Below are 19,437 nucleotides of genomic sequence, written 5' to 3' on the forward strand. Positions count from 1 at the left end.
AGGATTATACTTAGTTTTGTTAAATTTAGCAAGTTTCATACTCTCTTCTGAAGACACCAGGATTTGTTCTCTTGTAATATGCAGTGGCGTTTTCAAATATTCAGCATATTACAAAAGGTTTCTAACCCCAAAAAACAAATGCCATAAATTACATTTTTCTCTGAACAGCCGTCAAGGATTAACAATTGTTCAACCTTTAAATCAGTAAAAGCTCAGCCCCGTGCAGAAGTGGAAATAGTATTCACCATATATAATGTGGTCTCAGGATTTTGCCTGCATTAAAAAATGTGATCCAATTTACATTTGAAGTCATCACCAGCAAAAAGGTTTTCCATTTTAAACCTGAGAGTAAAAGGATGAGAGGAGACAGCAGTGCAGTGAGTGTGAACATTCTTTTAATTATTTTTGGCATATCTATCTTATTGCTTCAAGTGTTAAGAGAGAGAATGGATGAGAGGAAAGTCAACAGGATTCAAAACCATAGAAGAGGAACAGAGTGGATTCACAGGCAGGATGGGAAGGTTCTAAAAATACCATGATCATATTTAACTTGATTGAAGGTTGATTTCACCAAATTAAAGAATATATACATAAACATGTCTCCGACATCATCAGCAGAGGACCATTATTTGCTCCTGTGAACCACATGATGATTAACACAGTGTGATCAGCCAAATGATGAGACGTGGAAGAACAGAAGCTTTTTGCAAAACAGCAACATTTCAATCCACATTATTCAAATGAATATTGGAGCCCAGAAGTAGTTTTTTAGACCTTTTTAGTGATCAGCAGTTTATGGACATGCAGACTGGGCACTTCCATCACCTTCCTGGATCCTACTGCAAGGGTTCCATTTAATAAATGATCCGCACTCTTTCACAAAGGTCTTCTGTTCGATTTTTGGACATTTGAAGTTCAGCAAATCAATAATCAACTGTAAAGTGCCCTTATTATCTTGATGACTTGCACAGTTATAACCGTTTCTGCAGATCTAAAAGAAACTGAAACATTAATAAACAGTATCACAGTAAAAAATTTAAGTCACATCTGTCACCAGCGATTGTCTTATTTGGACGAAAAACTAACAACTTCCCACACCCAGATCTGCAGGGAAGCCTGATGCAAGTGTAGTCTGAGTTCATGCCAAAGCAGCATTGTGTGCAAAATTTGGCATCACACAACAAAAGCTTTTTTTATTCATTTAAATTTACCATTGTTTACGATTGACACAAACATGTTGTGGGGAAAACAGAAACTCCTAAAATCGTAAAAAAAAGCTTTACAGTTCAATAACAGTTACCAACATTGGCTAAAACAACATAATCACAACATGATCTTAGAAAAGACACGGTCATTGGTTCATTTTCTAATATCTAGAGCAGCAAATCGTAGTTAAGGCTTCATTTTCAACATTCAGAACTTTGATTGAATATTCTAGCTACTCACACATTTTGAACTATAGCACGTGTGGTCATTAATTGTTCTTGTCCTGATGATTCTCCCTTTTTATGACAGTTGGTATCTATTTCCTCAAAAACACACGAATGATCCACAGACACACATCTAATACCATACACATCTACAAAGTGTCTTTTCTGTGGGGTTCAATTTGAAAAAGGCTCCAAACCTCAAAAAGATATGAGCCTTTCATGAAGAAAAAGCAGCATCACTTTGATTGAATTTGAGGTATTATTTGTAGGGCTGGGTAATAACACTATCAATAATTAGCGCACTATATTTTTCAGCAAAAGCAAAACAAACAGCAACAAAGGTTCAATATGTGTTGATATTATGTGTGTGCATTGTCCAAGCACGGTGAGGAAGTCTAACACCATAACTGGTATTATCTTTTTTAGTTTGGCAATATTGTCCAGCCCTAGTTACTAGTTTATTTTGCTTGGGTTTAGGTTAAATAAGAATTTTCAAATTCAAAAATCTTGTAGAGCTTTAGAAGTGTTTTTTTTTACAGGGTTTTGGTTTTGATTTATCATCTTTAAGGTGCAGTTGACAAATATTACCTGTATGTTTATCAAATGATGGAACATTGACTGTAACAGTACAATTAGACACTAAAGTCGTACCCGATTAAAGTGACCCCCAGTAATGATCATCAAACCAACCTTGAGTTAGAAACAAAACTGATATTTCAACATAATAATGAAAGGTCATAATTATAATTTGGATTTAGTTTCAACAAATTGTCATTGAACATACGTATCCCACAGCGCTCAATACATGTGACTTGCTGATAAATATGCAGCAGTAACTCCGCCCACACTCATACAGGACGTCAGCGATCAAGCAGCTAGTTTTACAGAGAGAGATCTCGCTGTTGGTTCAGTGCACAACTGTTTCTTTGGAAGAACAGGACTTTTCTCACCACTGAGTGTCAGTAATACACCGTCACTGGGAAGAAACACATCAGAGCTCTGGTAATCAGCACAGTCTGGCTGCAGAGTGGGTGTGTGGGGCTACGTGTCTGCTGACGCTCATTATTGCTGACAATGCTTCTTTCATGAGGACAGATGGGGTTGATCTGTTAACTGGAGCCTGCTCTGTTTGGATTTTTACATTCAATACTCTGGCAAGACCCTTTTTGGCATTTTATTATAGATTTAATTTGTCAAAAAAAGTGTTTTACCCTTTAAAACCTACAACGAAACAATTTCATTCAGTACAAAATAATTTCATTATAAAACGATTTTTAGGCACATGTCATATTAACATACATTATTTTTGATAATTCCTGATTTAAAAACAATTCTACCAGCATGTTAAATAATTCTTACAGCACCAGGGAGCCACAGTGACCTTCCACACTGGAGTGAGTTTTCAAGTAACATCTTGGAGCCTTTGCGGATGCGGAGGTATTATTTATTGTTCGTTCTCCAAAATGTACCTGAGCTCTGATTTCACCACTTCACCGTTTTCATTTGCCCCATCGGCTCAACCACTGAGGGGGTGCAGGTCCACTCTGACCTTCTCCCCAGTGCTCATCATGCCAATCGTCGGGTAGAAGCCTCCAAACGGCAAGGCCACTTCTCTCCGGCCCACCACCTTTCCATTCCTGGTGAAGAACACCTGTTCAAACACAAGATGACGGCAAGGAAATCATGTAAATGTTTGCAGCCAAGCTTTAAAAGTCCCCGCCTTCATATTCCAAAACTCTGACAGAAACTCACTGTGACCTTCCTCCCTTCCAAATCCTCTCCCTCGTCCTCCTCCTCCTCCCCCTCCTCCTGATCTTCATTGTTTGCATACAAGTCATTCTGCACTTCGCAGGGTTTGGGAAACACGTCGAAGTCCCAGTCCTCTGTGTCATCTGACAGAACGCAGACACAGAGAAAGACAGCGAGACGTTAGAGGCTGCAGCACATGGTGAGGCAAAGTGCTTTGACAAATGAGGACACAACATGAAGATGTTCACCTCCCAAACCAGGGTTGAAGTCACGTGGAAACATGATCCCACAGCCCATAATATCCCCTTCAAAGCAGCGCGGTCCAAACGCATCCCCAACCCCGCTGCCCTGGAACAACTTTCCATCATCTGTGAAGAACAAGGGGGGGGGGGACTGAGTACTGCATCATGTTTCATACATGAGAGACTGTGATACAATTAAGATAAAAATTTGAGAAAAACAGAAGATGATTGCCAATGTTTACATAAATCTTTTTCGTCTTGCCCATTCCTGCTGATTAAAATTCAACCTTTTAAATATTTAAATTGACCTGCCTATGCATTATAAGACCATTACCTGTTCCATCCTTTCTACAGAGATGTTAGTGATGATTTGGAGCTGTTACCAATGTGATCATTTGTAGCATAGTAAATGTGTAAACTGCAGGATGGAAGATATGACACTGGACAAATGTAATTAGATAAAACAAATCATGCACAACATGATAAGCCCGAACTCACCTGCATGGTAAGCTATTGACCCTCTGCTCCAACCTGGATGTCTGTTCTTAGGGTAGTCCTGTAAATCCACACAGAACGTTAGGATGCAGAAGTACATAGTAGTCACAAGTATACAATGTAGTACATCATAGTATCCTGTTGATCTTCAGCTTCAAACAACTCTACGTGTAAGAGTGTGTAAGCATGTTTTGTAAAGGTTGTTTAAATGTTTAAAACGTGTGAAGAGCATTGTGACTAATGTGCCTAAATTATTTTGGGTTTCATGTGCACTTATTTAGTTTCTGAGAGAATGTCTCATGTGACTTTATGTAGTTTTATTTTTGTGATTATGTATTTATTTTGTTTAGTGTGTTAGTGCAAAATGCAGAGATTGTGTGAGGGACATTAGGATATTTGTGTTGACACAAATAATTGAGAGTAAACCTGGGCAGTCCACTGTCTGTATGTGTTGGCCGCACACTGCCTGTGTGCCGCTTGCTAATGGCCCAGATTCCCAGAGGTCTGGCACCGGTAACAGAAAACTATGTATCATTGTATTTTAATAACATAATAATAATCCTTATTTATGAAGCAATTTTCAAAACATATGTTACAAAGGGGTATACAAAGGCAGTAAGTTAAAAAAGACAGGCAATACAACTTCAGGTTAAGAAGAAAGCAGGTCAAATCAATTTGTGTATAAATACCAGTGCAGTGTAAAATGCTCAATAAAAGACAATTAAGACTCTCAGGAAAGCCTCTCCAATAAAAGTATGTTTAATAAGAGACTTAAGAGAGTTCACTGATTTAATAGGGTGTGTTCTCTGGTGAGGGCTGTTAACAAAGACAATTACTTCCCAAAATAAAAAATAAAACGCATCCTGATTTTCTTCTGATATATGAGTAACCGTCTCCCTGTAGAAGATTTGAGATTAAGATCTGTACATGGAGATGGTTTGTCAACAAGCAGCAAACCAACATCTTCCACTTTCAGGGTGATACTGATCAGCTCATCACCTCAACGACAGCTAACCTTCCAATCGGATTTCACACAAGAAACCGATCTGATTCTCAGATCTGTTTTCCAAAGTGATGATGGCCACAAAAACAGTTGAGTCTTTGATAGGGTGATAAGATATAACTGCAGGAACAACAAAGAATTAGAGCAATAATGTGTTTGTTATGAGAGAATCAGAAGTTTAAATGACCAAAGGAATGCACCATAAACAATTCCTGCTTTATTTAATGTAATTAAATTTAATTTAATGCGACTATATAATAACTGTAAAGAATGTGTTTGCCTGGTAGAAAGAGAGAGTTTTGTTTTGGTTTTTGAAGCGGTAACGCAGGTCTGAGCTGAGGGGGCAACACGCCCACACACTAACTGACGGCTGAGCTCGACGTTGAGAGCGAGAATGCTCCACGGACTGCCCAATCACAGAGGGACCTTCACAGCTGGCAAAGCAGCAGCATGATCAGAGTGACGCTGGATCAATAAGCTTCCAATAACAGAGCAGAGCGAGCGCCGAACATCACAGTAAAAAACAACACGCCGAGCCGCACGTCCTTTCAGATCGGTCATTTAAATGACATGATGACTGCGTCTGCAGCAAATATTAAACGGCTTTATTTACATTCAACAGGATGTGCATGATTCATGATGATTTCATTCGAGGCCAGAGGCATCACTCAAGTATAAACATTCAACAAGTTGTACCCACCTTATTTCCAAAATATGGATCCTCACTAGCTGTCATCATTTCTGATTAAATACAACGGTGCCAAATTAATTGGGTTAGCAACCTTTAATTGCCTAGCCTGAGGAAATCCTGCACACTTTAAATTCCTCTCTGTTTTCTCCGTCTTGTTTTGACAGTGGGAGCAAAATAAAGCTTTAATGGCAAAGAACGGAGACAACCAGACAAATGTTCACAGTATCATAGTTATAACGTTGAAGCTTAGTATGCAATTGAAACCTGCTCTCTATGGAAACCCAGATGTGGGGGTAAAATGAGACAATATTTATTCTGTTGATAGCTTTTCCTGCTTCAGTCATCCATCACTCAGACTGGAAACAGTGAGCGCAGCGGTGCGTATGAGAGCGAGGGATGACGAGCTGCGACAGCAGGGAAACACAGGTTTTCTTTGCTGGCAGATAACTGCAGAGTTTGTACAGCAGGTAACAACGTCTGTCGATGACGATGACATGTGTTCATTACGGTGATGTATAAAACGAGGAGACTCTTACCCTGCGTGCCAGACCCAGGGCGATGTAACACTTCTCTCCGTCATCCGTGATCTCCAGCTCATAGTAGTGGAAGCGTGTGTTGAGAGGCCGACGTGCCTGGGCCAAGCCCACGTCCACAATGCTCTTCCCCTTCCCCACGTACTCCAGCAGCTGAGAAACACACACGCTATGAGTCAATAGGATTTATATGAGGACAATCATTTAAAACAGTGTTCAGCTGTAATATGTTAAGTCAAAGCTATTTTTTGTTTAAGTTAAGAATTAAGATCAGTATATGGATGACATGACAAGTCCCCAAAAGGGATGCTAAATAATCTGGATCACCCCCTGGTGGATGCAGCAGTACAGGTCTTAAACCCCGCCTCCTCCATGTTAAAAGATGGGACATGGACCAAACAATCCCCCGAAAAATCCTGAAGATTGTTTCTGTAGTGTTGGTAGTTCTTTTCACAAAGATGTTTGTCCTAGTTTAATTTTTTTTTGATAAGTTTGGTTTGATGTGATAAAAACAGGGTCAAACTTCGTAATTAACAGCCAAGACTGACTCGTGATTGGTTGAGTAAGTGTACTTGGTGATACTTCAATAAAATAAGAATTTATTAATCCCGCAGGAAATTCCTGGGCCAGCCTACTCCAAGATTACAGTAACAATACGATATACAACAGAGTACAATACTGGAGCTCCATTCAACAATCTCTACTGCACAAACTCCAAATGATGTCAACACTTCAAGATGGCAGCACCTGTATCTGAGATATTTTGAGGAAGTGGAGACATGTCGTCCATCTATATATATATATATATATATATACAGTCTTTGTTGTGCACTGATATTAAGGCTTAAATATTATTTGTAATTAAAGCTGCACTATTTGGTAAGTTTGACAACAAATAGTCTGATAGGGAAAGGTAACTGTAGGTCAATATTGCTATGCGTGTAAACATTACTGAGTCTGTTAGTTGACTTTGCCAGTTTTCTCTACTTGTGCTACTGTTTCAGTATTAAACAGAAATCATTTAACTGTCACTGGGGCGACAGCGGCTGGTGTTCAAAAAGTTACACAGGCCGGTTTAAGGCAGCTTTCCTGTCCCATATAGAAACCTGAGGTCCTGCCCCATTTCCAAAGTAGCTTCTGTTCCACTAACCTCCATAATGCATAATGCACTACTTTCTTTGAAGTTTTAACAGTGTATTGTGTTTACTGAGTCATTAATTTTGCGTTATTAAATGGATATTCATTCAAATCCCTGCCATTTTAAATAAACCCTCACAATATCTTGTCTTTAATAACTTGTACAGGTTAAATGAAGCACTACCACTACTGTATGTCTCTGTGTGTCAGCTGGGCTGTGCACAACCACAAGTGGCGTGGGTTCAACGGCTCACAATGACTCAAAATCTTTTCCTGCGCTGACATGGCTGCTGCTTCCTTCTCAGGTTGGGACAGACAAGAATTCAACAAGATGAGACATGTATCTTTTTCAGACATAACCCTAATAGGGATGTGAGATGGTGAGATGGAAAAATAGGTCGCCACAATCCTTCCTTCTGGGAAAAACAGGACAAGATTTGGACTCTTGCTTTCTGCATCCTACTGTTTGGCTTATACAACCAAAACTACGGCAAAAGGAACAACATGATTGATTTATGACCTACAGCACCGGAAATCAGCACCAACAAATATTAATCCTTTCCACAGCATCACCAGAAGATGAACATGACCATCTCAAGATAAAAACATTAACACAAAACAAATTATTTAGTTTATAATTAAGGGATCAAACTCTTCTGTCCAACCTCTTATTCTAAAATGTATTTATAACATAGTGCTAAACACATTTCCCTAGTTTAATACATTTGTCTTTTATGACAATAAGCAGGCTGCATGAGATTAACAGTAGTTGTGTGATCCACAGATTAAACCCAACTACTGTTAAACCCTAACCAGAGCATTAATAACACTTCAATTACACATATACATATTCACATTATGAATTTTAATGTATAAATTACATTTTAAGTTGCAGTAGTCATGTCATTTTCAGAAGGATTCGTTTCAGAAGAACTTGATGTTTTCCTTATACACCTCCCTCTTCCTCTTACAGCACAGAGAGGTAAACAGCTGCTCTGGTGTTGTACCTAAGACTTTATTCAGATGAAAGTTAAGTAATATTTTAATAATCTTCTAACACGTCATCCAGTTTCAGTTTATTTTCAGGAAATGTTGCATTCTGCATTTGACATATTGAACTATTTGTGAACTTTACATTATGCTCTCTTCTATAGTCTTAGTCATCTGTCTAATTGAAGAATTAATAATAATTGTTATTATCATACCACAGCTTGGTTGAATTTCCTATTGTGACGTGTTCTTTAAAACATGGAAAAACACTACGTCCACTGTATGAAAAGGTTCTCCTCCCAAACATTGCTAATTGCCCCAGTAATCTGAGCAGTCTAGATCTGGGCCTGCCCTGAAGTAGAAAGAGAAACTGTGACACCAAGATGTACAATAACAAACTTGCAATTGGCATATTCCTGTCGTGGCAGCTTTTATGTCATATTAGGACACGCACATGGGTGAAGTGATGACTTACAGGGAGTTCAGCCTGTGGGTTGTGGTGAGAACAGGGCCAGATTTGTGAAAATAAAGGATAAATAAATGTGAGGGTGGCAGGTTATTCGCTCGTGCCTGAGGGTGATTCAGCTGCGATCTCCTCCCATCGCCTTTGTGTTGAGGTTTTGTGAATATCAGTGTCTGAGTCAGACACTGATCAAATAACGTTTTTGTTGCCAAGGAAAATTAAAAAAGATACAAATCCTCTTTCTTGTTTGTTAAAATATGGTTTCACCCACAATGCAACTCTAAGCCAGCAGTTTGACATGAGTGATGATGAATTGGGTAGTAATGCGTTAAATCAACCGCCCCTGATTTTGGAGTGCGCTCGTATTTAGACCTTTACGGTTCACGCTGAAGTGGCTCAGAGCAGCTGAAGAGACTTTATCGCTCAGTGATCAGAATGAGGGACCTACCTGAGAAATCTTTACAGTCCCCGAACACAAACAACACAACTTAAATGATTTATAAAGTGGATTTTGCGAGAATAAGCAAGCGACTACTTCTGGTTTTCATAATGAAACACTACTTGAGTGTTTTTCATGAGATACTTTTTACTCTTACTCAAGTATAATAATTATGAATAAACAACACTTTTACTTGAGTACTGTTTCTGTTTACTCTACCGACCGCTGGGCGGGACAAATGGAGCCAAACCAATCAGTGAGCCGCCGACCTTAATTAACCTTTTATGGGCAGTTTTTCTGTAGATCATCCTCCCCCTGACACCAGCCAGTCATTACACAGCGTAAGGCTTTATGTGGGGGACAACCTTTCAGATTTTACGTTCTCTTTATTCGCTGTAAAATTGATAGGACTTACCGTGCCGGTCACCTTGACATCATGGAGACGGCCCCAGTCTTCTTCATGACTGTCCACAATCATCTGTCCGTCATCTTCCTCCATCCCCCACTCAGCATTCAGGTCCAGCAGCACCTCCTCACCCAAAGAGTGCATTCCCACAGCGGGGTACAGAGCTTCGGGCGATGCTGGGATTTCCACACTGCCGACCTGAGCACACAATAGCCAACACATACTGTTTAGCAGACTATGAACTGAACAAAAACAACTTTTAAACTTATGCTAGTTAAAGGCATTCAGTGAAAATTAAAGTAATGCCAGGATAATGAAATACTCACTTCTTTCCCATTCTTGGTAAAAAACACAGTCAGTTGTCCATCATCGGAGTCCATGGATATTCCACAGCCGATTCTGTCACCTCTGCAACCCTTTGGACCAAACTGCTGCCCCACAGTGTTGCCATTGTACAGCCTGTGGAAAGACATGATGAACAGGATAAACTGATGATTGCTCATCGGAGAACTTCAATGGATGACCATTCATCAAAAATACTATATAATCGGCCGCTCGGTCTCCCAGTAGGTATTGCAAAACAAAGAAAAGTATGGGGGGGGGGGCCTAGGTCCCTTTTGCCTGGGGTTCCCAAAGTCCCTTAGAAGCGCTCCTGCATGTTTGCATCATTCTTTAGTTGAACTCTGACTCACATTTATCACACTGATAAATCCCAGATGTTTAAATAAAAATCGAATTACTGGGGCGCCCTGGTGACCTGGGCGTTTAAGGTGCTGCCCCATTAACCGAAACATCCGCAGTCCGAATCACGCCAATTGCTGCATGTCATTTCCTGTCGTCTCTTAGCTGTCTCTAATGAAGGCATAAAAAATAATGAGTCCAAACTTTATGTTAGAAACTACAGTGCTTGTGTGATGTTGGTTTCTTTGAGTTCCCAGCACTGTGAGACTTTTTAGGGGAAGTGTTAGGGTGTATGAGCAGGTTCTCTACGTCTGGTCAAGTTCCTAAAACATCAGACCAAGTTTTATTCTCTCACTGACTGAAAATTCTCTTCCTAGAAGTTGTAAATGGATTCCGAGAACTGAGCATAAAACATAAAAGTGTGTCCTGTCACGACCTTTCTATGTTTGTTTGACTGAGCTCTTCATGCACAGACAATAGGGCTCTGCTTGCAGCTCCTCAGTCTGTGCCACTGCTACTTACACACAGTGGCTTTTCTGTAGGGGATGTGTGAAACATTCAATGTATGACTCAATGTATAACATTACATTGACTCAGATTTAGAGTTTTCTGCTGCAGTGCCATGTTGTGTATCCTTAACAACGTTAAGTCTACAGTGCGGCTGTAAATACATTTATCAGTGACACGTACTTGCCATCATCAGCATGGAAAGCCACGGAATGTGGGAGCCAGCCCGGCTGATGGTCCAGTTTGTAGAGCTGAGGCACCAAACCCACAGCGATCGTCCCCCTCACTCCTGTATCCATGATTGTCACCTGCAAAGAACACAGGTGGATTTATCACCAAGACACAAGAGCAGATTTTAAATCCTCTTCATTTTGAACTAACGTTTAGTTTTAAAATCGTATCGAGTTGTTGTTCCTTTGGCACATCTTTTAACGAGAGGATTTAAAGGACTATGTTTTCACATCCAGTCATTAAGTACTTATAACGTGTAGGAGGCTTTTACAATGTGAGAGCATATAAGCAGAACAAATTTGTTATGACAAAGGAAGAGGAAGAGGAGGGGAGGGTGCAGTCAATGTGAAGGAAATGCACACATTTATTTAGAACTTATCAATATATTTTTATGTTGTAATTGTTGTTAGAAAAAGGGCGAATCAGTCACGGTCACTGTCGTTATATCCACAAATAAATCGGTTTTAAGTATGCAAAGTAATATATTTATACATCCTTTACATGTTGTATCGTAACATTTGCTGATGACCATTACACTCAATAGCTCGACCAAGGTCCAACAGACCCTTAAATTCAATCAAAGTTCAATCAGATTTGACATACTCCTAGATATCAGTGCCTTAAATATTCCTTTTTTCATTAAGATCCATGAATTATTCCCTTGGACAGTGGTGAAAACGTGTAAAAAATAAAACAAGCTGTCTCTGACTAAATTAAATGTAAAAAAAAATCCTGGATCTGCACCTTGGTCCAGATCAAGCCAAACAAATGGACAGGGGCGAAAAAACAAAACCTCCTTGGTGGAGGTAATAATTGGTTTGTTTTTTTCTACAGCTTTTATATGTTGCATGCTAACATTTTCTAATTCACTGAATAAACTCAGTTTTGATGCCAGTTGCACTACAGGTGCTGTCAGATCACTTCAGTCACAAAGATTTCCTTTTTGGAGGCAATGATCACTTCTGTTTGGACGGACTGGATATCGAAATGGATGAACCCACTCCACTTTCTCCCACTATGCAGAAATGAAGCCAAAATATCCATTAAGAAAAATGCGGACATCTTGCACATTTAGACATAATAGTGGTTCCATCAAAGGATGGAACCAGTATTGAGGTCACATCCTCACACCTGCTCAACCAATCACGAGTCAGTGTCAGCTGTCAATCATGAAGTTTCATCCCATTTTTATAGTATTAATTACTAATTAAAGTCAAACTGACCAGAAGAATTAACACTTAATAAAAATTATTCACATTGATTGTTAACACACACAATCAGTATTTTAACAACTACCTAAAATGGCTGAAACCATCTTTGAAAAATATTAATTTGACATTTTAACACGGAGGAGTTGTGATTTATGAACTATACAACAGACAGCCACCAGGTGGCGATCACTACATTTTGGCTTTACTTCTGGGGAGCTGAGATTTGATGAGGGGAAAATCAGACTCCACCCCAACATTTTGATATGCCATTACACTGTATTTTGCTTTTGTGTTGGCGCTGCTTCTCTTTTCACTTCATGGCCTTTCCAAGCCAACCTGAGTTGGCCTGCACCACTGTTATCATAACTGAATACTGAACATATGACATCATCCCCAGGGAGCCCTAGATAGACGCAGTGCAATCGGAGCACTGCTGGCAAATCCAGGGCACGGAGAAGAGGACATTTTTAAGTTCTTTCCCATGACCTCAGCACTGGTATCATGGGACTGAGAAGAAGACGACCCTGTTTGTCTGTATCAGTGTTTAAAATGCAGATGACCTGTAATATCTACTGTCAGATCTACAATCAGTCTCCACTTATATCATGTTTTAACTCATATGCTCATTTTACGTAAATCGCTTCCTCCCTACTTCTCCGTGACTCCCACAAAACAATGAGTCACCAGATTGAAGCACATGTCAGTACTAAGGTTGAGAGTGTTGGTTACAGTTTCACTTCACGTCAGGATGTGCGTGTCAGGCGAGTCAGAACATGACTGCTTCCGAAGAACAGTCAGGTCTCGAGGCGTTTTTTCACTTCATTGTCTGGATATACAAGAACAGGGTGATAAACAAACCAGTACATGATGTGTAATGAGCTATGATTTATTAGTTTTGTGAAACTTAGGTATCGGGGGATTGTGAGAGCCACCTGCATGAAATCAAGTCTTCAGACCCACCAGGTGAGAATAGGTGTGTGGAAATTTCGTTTTGGACGACTCGGAACATAATCGTATTATGTTTTCTCATATGTTAATTGTTTTAGCGATGTCCTATCGCTGCATAAAATTAGCACAGCTACTTCAGGACCAGGGTTAACGCTCATTAAAGGTTTGGTCGTCCTGTGTCAGAGTCTCAGGTCGGAGATTCCCCTTCACTCTTCTTCTGACCTGCGCTCACTTTACACTTCAACAATAAACACCATCACTGATCACAAGTTGTATTGACACGTACAGGGCTGATGTTTACTTTGTGTTTGTTTGATTCGCTATAGAGTTCATGAGACACTTGTTTAAACACACTGTGGGGCGCATTCCCCTGCTACACACAACACGAGACGCAACGTGACGCAGAGTCAGGACATCAGGGTTAAAGTGACCGGAACGATCCGGGGTCATGATCCGACATCATGGATTTATAACTAAATACATCTGATTATCAGTTTTTGACGTGAAGAGAAACAGAGACAAACACACACACCCACCAACACAAACATTCTCGCCTACAGAAGAACACAACGCTGTGTTTTAACTTCATTGTTGCAGAAGAAGCGACGCCCCGTTTATCCAGGAGCATAATCATGAATTCAGCAGGTTTTTATAAAGATGAGTTCTTCAGTGATTAGAAAACATCAGAGGAGCAGAGTCACTTGTTGACCAGCGGAGTCATGCGCCTCAGTGCAATACTTTATCGTCCCAGAGTATCTCAGAATTTGGTCTGAGTGATCAGATCTCCACATTGAGAATGCTTTTGGGTGCATTCACACTGGTACTTAGTGCTGACTTGTGATCTGGTTACTCAGGATGGATGTTAATAACAGGTATGACTGGGGTCTGTTTTTTCTGTCCAGCCTGTTCCACATCCAGAGGAAAATCTGCTGTTTGAGTCTTAAAAGTAAATATTTGCTTAATTTTATGTTGAGACTGAGACATAATTAATTAGATGATTCTGGCCATATATGATTTGAACTATCAGTATTTACTGTACGCCCAGGCTAACCACACAATGTTAAAAGAGCTGCCAAGTAATTTCTCCAATCTATTTCCAAAGCGATATATCTTTGTTTCTCTGATGTGGGCCATTCCCAGGAGGTGTCGTGATTTATTTTTCCATTACAGTTTAAGAAGATGAAGGCGAGCGGTCAGATGAGGGAGCCTGCCAAGTCTCCTCTCCTCACACTGAATGAAGGCAGTGTCCTACATAATGTATAGTAATGCAATAAAATGAACACTACATAATAATCTTTGGCATTTAGAACAAGAAATGTATGTATATCATCACTTTCTACAGAGATGTAGAGAAGGGCTCTCAAAGGACCAATCACACCGTGACTTTGATGCAAAGCCAATAGTATCAAACATACTTCAGACTGTTTTGACTACATGCTTATTCTCTAATAGGTTTCTAAAATGAGCTGAATAGTTACTTGTAAACCACTTTTGAAAAGTGCAAACTTAGATTTTCTCTAATGTTTTGTAAGGTCTCGACATTACTATGTAAGGAGCCTTCGGATAATTTTTTGATTTGGTATTATATAAAAAAATTGAATTTAATAATTTCCAACTCTTAGGAACAAATAATTATGTATTCAATTGTGGGACAGTAGATTACCATCATCATCACACAACAAACGCTACGTGTTCGGATATTTAACTTTGTAATATTATCTACATCATAAGTCAAAACCCTTTGGCCTTTTCTTTTCATTTCATGGCCTTTCCAAGCCAACCTGAGCTGGCCTGCACCACTGTTATCATACATCACACTACTGTGGATTTATATCTCCGTCAAGAGGAGAACACAAAAATGACTACAAACGGTCCAGTAAGCCCGAATAAGGGCACAGTCACCCTTATGCAAATGTGTCAGCGGAATACCTTGGCCTCCCGGTTCACTTACAATCATGCAAGCGAGGGGAGAATAATACATTCCCAAAGCGTGGCTTTACGTGGAGTGAACTTTGATGATATATTTGCTTTTCATTCGCATATGTGTGACTCTAATATTGGGGAGATAGATGCCTGTCACTGCAGTTATGTGTTATAGCTACACAAAATTTAGCTGCAAACCTCTAATTACACCGAGCAACATATGCTCATTACACAAAGCAAAAGCGAGCATGTTCTAAGTAAGCTGTGACATCGCTCAGTTTTACATGTACACAGTGATAGACAGAAACTGGATTTTTGAAAGTCTGCACTTTGTAGGCGTTTGTTAAAATCTCAGTTTTAGTTATTTAAAACTCTGCTGGCATTTGAATGAGACCAACACGCAGAGTAAATGGATATTTTGCAAAACATCCATAATAGTTTGTAAAGGGCACTAAAGAAGTTTATAAAGGTACAGTGTGTAGAATAGAGATGAATACCCCTCCCCTCACCCCCTCCTTCCAAGTCTTCAGTTCTCATAAAAACTCAAAAGGTGTTTAGTTTGTCCAGTCTGGGCTACTGTTAAAATCATGGTGATAGAGAGGACCCGCTCCCGATGTTAATATAAAGGGCCCATTCAAGGGTAACCCCCCCCCCCAAAAAAAAATGTTACAATTTAGATGATTACACACTAGTGAAAACATATACTTATATTCCATTTCTTCAAATATATACCTTTCACCTACATCTTACACACTGAAACACCCTTTTTTTCTAAGAGTGTAAACACATACATTTATGCACACAGTATATTTACATGTGGTATGGCTCTACTGCTTAAATCTTTTTGTTAACTCCTAAAACATTTCACGTTCACTCCGTTACATAAAGGAAAATCCAGCTGATTACAACAGGCTTGAGTTACAGTTTGATGAAGGAATCCATCTAAGATACAGCATGTGGGCCAAATACATGATGCAGCCTCCAGCAGCTACGCCAGGAAACTTTCATGTGAAATCAAATCAGGAAATAACTTGTGTAGCTGTAACCTCTCCTTGACTCTTTTTTATTGTCACTTCTGTCTCAAATTAATAGTCATGTGCTCAGAGTAAGGATATCAAGACTTACTTCAAAATAGCGATTCCTTCTTGACAACGGCCGGCCCGCCACGAAACAGCCAACTTCATCTGAATTCCCATGATACCTAGATCCCAACAAGAAAAATATTACGATAATAATCACTTCTGCCAAATAAACGGCGTTGCTCGTCACTGATACCTGAGTACGTCTCCGTCTCTCAGCATCCTCTTGAGCCGCTCGCGATATCGCACTGCTCGCACATCACGGATTTCTCGGATTCGCCTCCTCCAGTTCAGAAAGCGATAGTGAAGGTTTATGTCGTCCATGTCTGAAAATCATTACAATCTAGAAAACAGGGAAACAAATTGACAAGCTGCATTACCGCTTTAGATAATCTTATATTAATTATTCCATATACAAAAGGTTGGGCATTAAGTTATATTTATAGAATTTGTTTCTGAGGAATATTTAAAGATATTTCCTGGGCCTTTTGCAATTAACATAATAGTAAGTATGAAACTTGGGAGGGAGCGCACGGGGAAGACAAGCAGCAAAGGGCCGGGTCAGAACCAAACCCTCGTCCGCTGAGGGAGGACCAAAGCCTCTGCGTGTGGAGCGGCAGCGGACACCTCGTGCCTGATGATTTGTTTAGATGGAAATATTCAAACAAAGGTTCTAGTGATTGTTCAGTCAACTTAATTTAACGTAAAAGCCAATGCAGCCGTTGAATAACATTGTACAATAATATGCTGTCTAAAAAAACTGTGATTTTAACCTTCAGACATGCTTCTATTGTTGAAACATACAACAAGCCCCGCGATCGTGACAACCAGCTTGAGGACAATGAAATGTTGGTGCAGTCGTTAAAGCTGTGAGCCGAGGGAGGGCAAACACATTTGACCACAATAGGATCACCACTGTTGCCCGTGACAACAAGAAGGACGTAGGTTTGATCCTCAGGCCACACACTTCTCCTTTGTGCGTTTGTGTTTTTCCATTTACGTTTAAGCCCACATTCCACAGACAAGCAAAGGCCTGGACAGTGACTGTACACCGCCAAGAGGCATGCATGTGAGTCCCCTGTTTACAGTTCGCCCTGTGATGGTCAGGTGCCTCCCTTGGGTGTTTTCCACACAATGCAAACTGGCTTCAGATTGAATCTCATGTTAATGTCAGTGTGTGGGAAACACACTCAGGCTGTGTGGTGCACTTCTGGTCTTTGTCTACCTGAAATAGTCTGAACTGCTAACATTTGCCAACATGTCCCTGAAATAAGGCTGTGAAAAATGAATACATATTAGTGTTGATTATTTCACGATAGCTTTCAATTAGCAGCTTCGGATTCTGCAGTGAAAGGAGAGTTAAACCGGTCTTTGGGTTTGTGAAACGGCTTTCTTATTTGTGAAGCAACACAATGTCAAAGTAACATTCTTCTTAGTCCAGACCACATTAGACCAGGTCTAAATAGAACAACTATACCTGGCCTTGCCAAGTAGTGTGGTCTGGATGGAGGAAAACTGTGAAATAGCAAATTTTTTAAAATGAAATAAAGGTTCCACATCAGAAACATTCTTAAAACGTTCTTTAGCTTCCTCCAGTTCAGAATGAACAGGTAGGTAAAGTGTTCTTGGACCTGGTCTGATGTGGTCTAGCTTACTCTACTGTCCACCTGAGTCTGGTCTACATACAACATGACTGTCAGCCGGTTAGCAGCCAGGGTCAGACAGGAGGGGCTGCTTTAGCAGTGTTATTAATCTCTTAATTAAACAAACGATAAATTACTTCATGACATGTCAGGAAATTGTCAACAACATCTGTCTAAAGTTTCTTACACCGAGGTGTTGAATTCAAAGCACTTGTTTACCTTTACATTTTTTGTATTTATAGTAGAATGATAAAGTGAATCCCCCAAAAAGTAATTGGAACCACTTTTAAATGAATTACTTTACTGAATAATTAGGTAATGGCAATTTTCTGTCAATCAAGATTGTTTGATTGAAGATCAGTTTACTTGGTTTTAAGGACGTTTTGTTTTTCTTGAGTATTAATCATTTCCTGTTGCCTCATAACTCTTGCAACTATTGCAACTATTGCAACTATTGTATTTTTAACTCCAGTACATGAATTTAATAACTTTAATATGACACAGTATGTACCTAATGATATACTCTGTTATTTAAAAATAGGCAATTCAACATAATAGGCACATAATGACAAAATAAATACTTTAATCTGAGATACTTAAAGAATGTATAAAAGTATATAACACAAGACTTAAATTGAAAACGCATGACGCTAGCATACAACGGCAAGTTTGTTGCTATAGTAATGTCTGAGTACTTCTTCCACCAATGTATTAGTGATCTATTTCCCCTTTCCTCTGTCCAGCTGTAGTACACAAGTAAACGCGCTTTACACAACTGCTGATGAATCAGTACAAATACATCTTTACTGGATGTTTTCACTTTTACTGGATCACTACGTTACAGGACAGAGTTTCTGTAGTAGGAGTAATTCGGCGTTTGGTTTTAAAGAGCCTGAACATGTCTGTTCCTTTAAGATCACGAGGGGTAAAACGAAAGCGTTGGTTCGTCATTGTAAGTTATGAGCCTTAATCAAACTGAATACAGACATATAGAGTCAGTTGAGCAGTTTGGAGACAGAAAAACAAAGAAGCGAGCTGATGCCTCGTACTGTTTTGGTTGCGTGGTCACTTCCCCAGTTTACCTTTTTACGAGCCTACCGTGAAGGCAGCAGCACATTACCAAACTACTCGGCCGGTTCGCTGCTTTCAGCGTCTTTACGTTGTCGCGCTTTGTGGCCAAGAACAGGACGTAAACATGGATACACGTGAGGTCAGAGCCTCGCCATTAAAGCCCCTCTCTCTTACACCAAGTCCTTACTGTGTTAAAACCTCTGGCGCGTCGTCCTTCGCTTTATCTTCCACTTTTATGGACGTGAAGTCTGTCACTCTACTCCAACCTGCGCCGCCGGAAGTCCCGCCTTCTCACCCCTCATCCAATCAGGTCACAGGATGAGTGCTGCGCGAAGTCCTTAACCTGTGCAGTGCTGTGTGCGTGTTTGTGTGTGTGCGTGTGCGTGTGCGTGTAAGTATAGACCCTACAGAGTAAGGACATTTTTGGAAAGTGAGGACATTTTGACCGGCCCTTCATTATTTTCCTTAAAGGGCTGTTTGAGGGTTAAGACTTGGTTTTAGGGTCAAGGGTTAGAATTAGGTTAGGGATTTAATCTGGATTCTTAAGGTTAAAGGGGCTCGGGAA

General features: G+C 40.0%; 2 protein-coding genes across 4 annotated transcripts in view; one reads left to right on the plus strand and one right to left on the minus strand.

Annotated features, from left to right (window-relative positions):
- Nucleotides 1–373: 373 nt before the first annotated feature.
- Nucleotides 374–19,181, minus strand: LOC128447438 (SPRY domain-containing protein 3). 3 transcript variants are annotated; one of them, XM_053429703.1, is made up of 11 exons: nt 19,060–19,181; nt 16,355–16,501; nt 16,205–16,280; nt 10,950–11,074; nt 9,905–10,037; nt 9,588–9,776; nt 6,147–6,296; nt 3,920–3,977; nt 3,428–3,547; nt 3,183–3,322; nt 374–3,081 (listed from the first exon to the last, which is right to left on the minus strand). In XM_053429703.1, the coding sequence occupies exons 2-11, from the start codon at nt 16,480–16,482 to the stop codon at nt 2,947–2,949; spliced, it is 1,254 nt and encodes a 417-aa protein (XP_053285678.1). In that variant the 5' UTR covers nt 16,483–16,501; nt 19,060–19,181; the 3' UTR covers nt 374–2,946. The 3 variants fall into 3 exon arrangements, with proteins under 3 accessions (XP_053285678.1, XP_053285679.1, XP_053285677.1); XM_053429704.1 differs by having other exon boundaries at nt 19,047–19,169; XM_053429702.1 differs by lacking the exon at nt 19,060–19,181 and adding an exon at nt 18,884–19,035.
- The window catches only part of LOC128447474 (insulin-like growth factor-binding protein 3), a gene marked incomplete in the record, with an annotated part of 8,140 nt that continues 1,707 nt past the window's right edge, over nt 13,005–19,437 (plus strand). Inside the window, 1 exon segment of the mRNA XM_053429705.1 lies at nt 13,005–13,171. Within this exon segment, the coding sequence (XP_053285680.1) occupies nt 13,145–13,171 (27 nt within the window).

The sequence above is a fragment of the Pleuronectes platessa genome, chromosome 2 (genome assembly GCF_947347685.1).
Source record: "Pleuronectes platessa chromosome 2, fPlePla1.1, whole genome shotgun sequence".
Classification (NCBI taxonomy): domain Eukaryota; kingdom Metazoa; phylum Chordata; class Actinopteri; order Pleuronectiformes; family Pleuronectidae; genus Pleuronectes; species Pleuronectes platessa.

Excerpts from the sequence above, each read along its gene's own strand:
- LOC128447438 (XM_053429703.1), bottom strand. The coding sequence starts at position 16,482 with ATGGACGACATAAACCTTCACTATCGCTTTCTGAACTGGAGGAGGCGA. Across the intron at positions 3,323-3,427 it reads CTTCAACCCTGGTTTGGGAG|ATGACACAGAGGACTGGGAC; the intron begins GTGAACATCTTC and ends GCGTTCTGTCAG. Across the intron at positions 3,082-3,182 it reads TGGAAGGGAGGAAGGTCACA|GTGTTCTTCACCAGGAATGG; the intron begins GTGAGTTTCTGT and ends GTGTTTGAACAG.